General features: G+C 36.9%; 1 protein-coding gene across 1 annotated transcript; it reads right to left on the reverse strand.

Annotated features, from left to right (window-relative positions):
* Nucleotides 1-898: 898 nt before the first annotated feature.
* kti12 (KTI12 chromatin associated homolog) lies at nt 899-5,056 on the reverse strand. The gene is made up of 9 exons (XM_028585668.1): nt 4,766-5,056; nt 3,655-3,706; nt 3,514-3,566; nt 3,372-3,427; nt 3,184-3,263; nt 2,853-3,012; nt 2,677-2,739; nt 1,791-1,859; nt 899-1,106 (listed from the first exon to the last, which is right to left on the reverse strand). The coding sequence occupies exons 1-9, from the start codon at nt 4,914-4,916 to the stop codon at nt 963-965; spliced, it is 828 nt and encodes a 275-aa protein (XP_028441469.1). The 5' UTR covers nt 4,917-5,056; the 3' UTR covers nt 899-962.
* Between the last annotated feature and the right edge of the window lie 1,037 nt (nt 5,057-6,093).

Raw genomic sequence — 6,093 nt, forward strand, 5'->3', positions numbered from 1 at the left:
GCAGCTCAGCATCCCAGAACGGATGACTGTTGGACTCCGGAGCAACCAGGACCCAATTATTTTAAAGTGCCACCCACTTTGAGTTTTTGCGAGCAAAGCAAACCCCAAACAACTTCCTGTTCTTTCTTTTCTCACAATGTTAATACAAAGTCTTAACCTTTTCATATCTTGCTTACAAATCCCACGGAGGAATAATAAGCTTTCGAACAAAAACACCAAGTAGTGTTTGTCAGGCTTTCACCAAGAGGTCCAGTACAATACAAACAGAATAAAGGATAACCCGTACTTGACAAAGTTCTGAGCTTGGACTGGATGTTAGACTGACTTGAATGTAGAATACATTACAAATAAAAATGACACCGCAAAAAGGGGATTCAAAGGTAAAAAACTGATGGAGATACTGATGCATGTGGAGGCCAGGAATGATAATTAGTATCAGGTCTTATGTTGAGCTTGAATGTTTATGCTATTTGCCGACCGGCTGCAGTAGGACATCCTGGTATTTTTGGCATACTGCATTTGACATACTCTGCATCGGGACATACTCTATCATTTCTGGCATACTAAATAGTATGGTAGTATGGGTATTGGAACACAGTTACTTTCATCTCCATGACAACTGGGCAGCTCCATATGCTAAAGAAGGCCATAAGATACACAGAGCAAGTGGACTTGATTAAAAAGGTTTTTATTTTATTCTCTTTCTTTATCAGTCCTTTTGGTTTTACCTAGGTGGGTTCAAAGATTGCCTTTGCAGCTGTTGTGCTTGCTGTGTCTAGAAATCAATTTATATACAAGTACTGCATGACGGTTTTTGATAAGTTAATTATCATTTTTACTTTTTTTTTTTTTTTTTTTTAAGCTGAATCTTTATAAAATGACCAATAACACACAAACATTAAAATATTTTAATATATTTATTTTTTTACCCCAAAATAAAAACAAACCAATGCTATAAAATTTCAGTGAAGACTCTTATTTAAATACTGCACAAACATGTTAGATATGTGTCCCGAGTTCTCTGTTGGGTGCATCTTGGTGTAGCTGATGAACTGGCGCCGAAGTTTCCTCAGCTCTGCCATGTTGATACTCCTGGTGAGCTCGATGTTAAACATCAGGTTAAGGACATTTGAGTACAAGAAGAAGACAGAAGATTTGCCTCAAGTTTTCTGCAGCACAGCTGAACAGTGAAGAAGCAATAACTAACAGACCAAAAGTATCACAGCTCAACCTTTAAGGAGAACGACACAAAGTACTGTTACTGACGTCATCTTAAATAATGCACCACGCCATTAAAAGGTTGACCAGCAAAAAGTTAGTTTCTGCCTGGAATGGCACGTTCAAAGGGAATAAATCAAACGGTTTCTTCTGAGGTCTGACAGTACACCTGCATTTGATGTCTCTCCCCCCAATACGTATCCCACAGCATGTTGTTACAGGCAAGACCTTTAACAGTGATTGGCTGCTTTGCCCTTCATTAAAAGTTCTTTGATGGACATGCATCCATGTTCCCTTCTCCTTCAAACAAGTCATTTGATGCAGAGTACTTTGCCTCCTGCTGGTGAGGGAATATGACTCCTTAAGAACTAGATGATAAAAATGAGTCAGCACAAATTAACAGAGGTAATACAAATTAGAATCAGACATTCAGTCATAAGCCGTGAAAGATCACTGCTACCTGGACTTGTGGCATCCCACACAAAAACCTACCTACTAGAACCTGTGAAAGGCTTCTTCAAAATTTGAGTTTTAAATAAAAAGTAGACATGTAAATGTGTAAAAAAGGATATCTTCTCTGTAGCTCCTGGAACTGGAATGAGATCCCCGGGAACACTTGTCTTCTGTGCGTTAAAAATTGCCTGGAAATTTTAAATGACCTCTATCAAACACAAATACAAATACCTCTATCATTACATACAAAAAAAGTAGTGTTTCTACTGACAAACACAGCTGCTTTGGTTTGTAGGGAGTTCAAGATCAGCAAAGTGGTATCTGCACACTAAGAATTAAATGGACTGATTAATCAAAATGACGAAGGTACTTGTTCTTCTAATTATTCAATTCATTTACAGGGCACTTGTATAAAAACAGATGATTTCTTATTGGCGAACACCAATTAGCAGACATAACCCATCACAGGTAGTAAAAGCTAGATAAATAATTACAGGAACAAAAAGGTATTTACAAAACAATACCATTATCAAAGTAACCTTCCAGAGCATCACATGACCAGATCCACACTGCTAAATTAGTCAATGAAACCTTGACGTTAGTTCCCTAAATTAAATGGTCCCCACTTCTTTCATGTAACTATGGCCTTCAATATACTGGTAAAACAAGTAGACAACTCAAGTCTCAGAATTGATTAACATAAGCGTACATCTTGACATTCTGCGGTATTGCTAGGATTCTTCCAGCTGCAGGGAAGTGAATATAGAAATAAGAGGACTTCATTTTTTGTGCTTTGTAAATTCAAATTTAAACCAAGTATTTTTTCTGAATAGGACTCCACAGTCCATTATTTTCCATTTTCAATGTGTGCGTCTCACTTTGGTGATCTTGAAATGTGACATGACTCCAAAGACAGGCTGGTGCCAGCGAAAACTGTATCCCAGGAGAAAAATCTGCGTGACTGACTAATTAACAGAAAATCCAAAAGAACATATGTAGACATACCAATAACACATCTTGTGTGATCTTGTCCAACTCGTACAAGAAGCTTGCAGATGACAATGGTTGCTGCAGAGGAGAAGAATATCTCTATTGCCATCAGATGGTCAAAAAGGCAGCATGACACAGAACATACAGCTACATGTATGCTTGTTACAAAAGAAAAACAGCATGTCTCTTACGCTCTGTGTAGACTGGTTAGGTGGGGGTGCTTTTCTTTTGAAAAGCGCGTCAGAAATGGCTTCATATGGAAGCGTGTCGTCTTTCAGGATGGTGAAGAGAGGACTGTCCCATCGGTTTCTGGAGTCTGGAGCTTCAAATCTCAGCACTAATGCATCAAAGCTACAAGAGACAAACCAGATGTCAGGTCAAATACAAAAACAAAATTAGACAATGTTAACTTTTGACAATGACAGTCATAGAAGTATTTTAAAATCCTATCCAAAAGGTAAAGACAGTCCTAGCAGAGACTGACATGCACCTGCACTGCATGCATAGAGGCTTCTCACTCACATTTCCTGGGTGTACTGCTCTGCAGCCTCTCTGTTGGTATTCCACGTTGAGCTCACTTCATCTGACGTCAAACAGTATACCTTCATTGAAAGAAAGCATATGATTTTGACTTGTGTTATTAATGTTTGGGTGAAAGTTTTTGTTTTTAGATCTTAAAAATCCATTAGGTATGTCTCTAGTATACCTACCAGGCAGTGCGGTGTCTGTGCATGTTTGATGAGGCAGAAAAGTTCATAGCGGTAGCCTGTAGGTAAAAAAAGGGAAAAGCATGAACAAATAATGTTTTAACACAGAATTTGCATCTGCAAAGCTATTGTTAGCACGATTTACCTTTTATGTAATTTAATGAATCCAAAATTACAATGTCATCCTTGTTGAGTTTCCTAAACAACAAATAAAAAGGTAAAAATGGGATGTGACAGTAAAACATTACCAATGAATCTCATCCAAAAACAGATCTGAAAACCCCACCTCTCTACTTCAGCTTTCAGAGATGCTCGGACATTTTTTTCCTTTTGGGAATCTGCAACATATCCAATAAGGTTTACATTACAGCAAGATAATGCAAAAGTCCAACATTACTTTTTTAGGAATCCAGTCTTCTTGAGACGGTTCATTTTTTATTGTGATACCAAACAACAGCAGTTTTGCTATTTACAATTACCAAATATTCTTATTGCCAATTGATTAGCCAATTATTTTCTTGATTAATCAATTAAGTAAATTGTGAAACATTCCCTGCCCATGTTGACATCTTGCTTTTGCAGTTTGCTTGACTATCTGAAAAACTGTCCATAACCCAAAGATAATGAATTTTTTATCAGAGGACAAAGAAAAGCAGACAATTTTCACATTTCAGAAGATGGAAGCAAGTGAATGTTTTGCATTTTCTTCTTACAAAATTATCAAAATTGTTGGTGACTAATTTTATTCCGTCAATTAACTGATATATAATACTATTACGCTTTAATTTCTGAAAAAAGTAAAAAAATAAAAAATAAAAAACTTTACTGCGGATATGATTTTTTTTTTTTAATTGTGGCGAGAAAATTATCTTCCAAACCAAATGTAATACCCAATATTTAAGTCACGTATAGTATGTAAAAGAAGAGATAACTATAACGTTAGGTTCTCTTGTAAAGAAAATATCGACTGTAGGCTATGTATTTTATAGGAAGATTCTCTACCATAGGGCAGTGATGACACATGCACGCCAAACCTCATTTAAAATACTATTAAATGAATGCTGGCAAAAGCCTCGGAAAAAAACACTCTATGGTACACGAATGAAAAACTAAGGATACAGTATTTTTTTCAGTCGGCGGCACACCTAACAACGCTATCTTTACGGAATTATTTTAATTTTAATATTTTAATTAGGTTGTAATCATCAAAATTCCCGAGCCTCACTTCGCACAGTAGCGTGAAATATTGCGGTCGCATAAACAATATGAACGGTTTGGTGCAGACTTTCCAACATGACTCCATTCAATAAAACTGAACTGCTACAAACACATAATAAGCACCTAACGCTAAATGAAGACATAGCTAGCTAGCTAACTTAGCTATGCGAATGACTTGCCTGCGTAAACTGTGTTTTTCTCAACGCCCAGTGTTCCGTCTCCTACAATATGAACCTTTCTGTCAGTGTTCCGTTCAAAGCACACCTTCAGTTCTTCTGCTTTCTGTGTTTTACCACTACAGGGGTAGCCACACATCACTATTAGAGGCATAACTATTGACAGTTATCAAATACACAAACTTATTTTAAGATGTGATGAAAAGCATGTTTCCACTTTCACCCGGATATAATTACTAACGATACATTACAAACACGACCTACTTTGACTTTTCCTAGGATGGCGAAGGCATGATTCGCCCTACTCTGCCTTTGATTGGCTTACCCTTGTATTTTTACACTAATCCTAACCAATCACACTCCTCATGCCTAACCCTAACCAATCCAACCAACGGAGGCAACGAGTACTAGCCAATCAGATGCAGAGTAGGGCGGGTCGTGCCGTCGCCATCCCACTAGGGAACACTGACTAAATTTTCTTACAGGAGGCGCTACAAAGCTAACTATTTTAACCCTTATGTAAAAAATACTTTGAATAGGCTAACAAATATTTTGTATTACATTATTTACTATTTTTAATAATGAAACAATAATATGTCAACGGAAATGTGAAAATCACAAAAAATGATTGACAACTGATCTAGCTTTCAGTACTAGTTTATTAACAGGTGGCACAAATAATTAATATTATGTTCAAATAACTGGACCCAAGAACAAAGCAGTGCAGATTGGCATCACACTGTAATATACAATGTAAGATATCACATTAAAAAAACGTCAACATATTTATATTAGAGCTCATTTTTCACAAGGTTTTAAGACTCCTCTTCATCAGCAGAATTTCATATTGTGTCAGGGTTGGTTGTAATGTTCCTTAAGCAGGATCCCCTCCTCCTCTAAATGGATAGAAAAAAAATCAGTTGTGCGGTTGATGAATTTATACAATAATGAAAATTATAATAAACGTACATGTCCGTTGTCTGTTTCCGTTGTGTGTGTTTGGTAGTTTTCAACATCCGACTGAGCAGTGTCTGCAGGTCTTCCCCTCGGTACAGAGGACTAACAGCTCTCACTTCATTGGGAACATTTGCATCTTCAAAGGCAGTCTTCATAAAGGAACTATCCACAACACTTTTCTTGCCCATGAAATGCCCTTAATTAACACAAAATACGTCAATATAAACTGTCAAATATTTATCAGATAATAGGACAAAAACAAAATTTGCCAGAATAGTGATATTTCTCTTACCTGTTGCCCACAGATTCCCCCTTGGATTCACCTTGATCTTTGAAATTTTATTTCTCAGCTCAGTTAAATCAAGAGACATTGA

The sequence above is a fragment of the Perca flavescens genome, chromosome 8 (genome assembly GCF_004354835.1).
Source record: "Perca flavescens isolate YP-PL-M2 chromosome 8, PFLA_1.0, whole genome shotgun sequence".
NCBI classification, from domain to species: domain Eukaryota; kingdom Metazoa; phylum Chordata; class Actinopteri; order Perciformes; family Percidae; genus Perca; species Perca flavescens.

Excerpts from the sequence above, each read along its gene's own strand:
- kti12 (XM_028585668.1), bottom strand. The coding sequence starts at position 4,916 with ATGCCTCTAATAGTGATGTGTGGCTACCCCTGTAGTGGTAAAACACAG. Across the intron at positions 3,264-3,371 it reads CACAGACACCGCACTGCCTG|GTATACTGTTTGACGTCAGA; the intron begins GTAGGTATACTA and ends CTTTCAATGAAG. Across the intron at positions 3,013-3,183 it reads GAGCAGTACACCCAGGAAAT|CTTTGATGCATTAGTGCTGA; the intron begins GTGAGTGAGAAG and ends TGTCTCTTGTAG.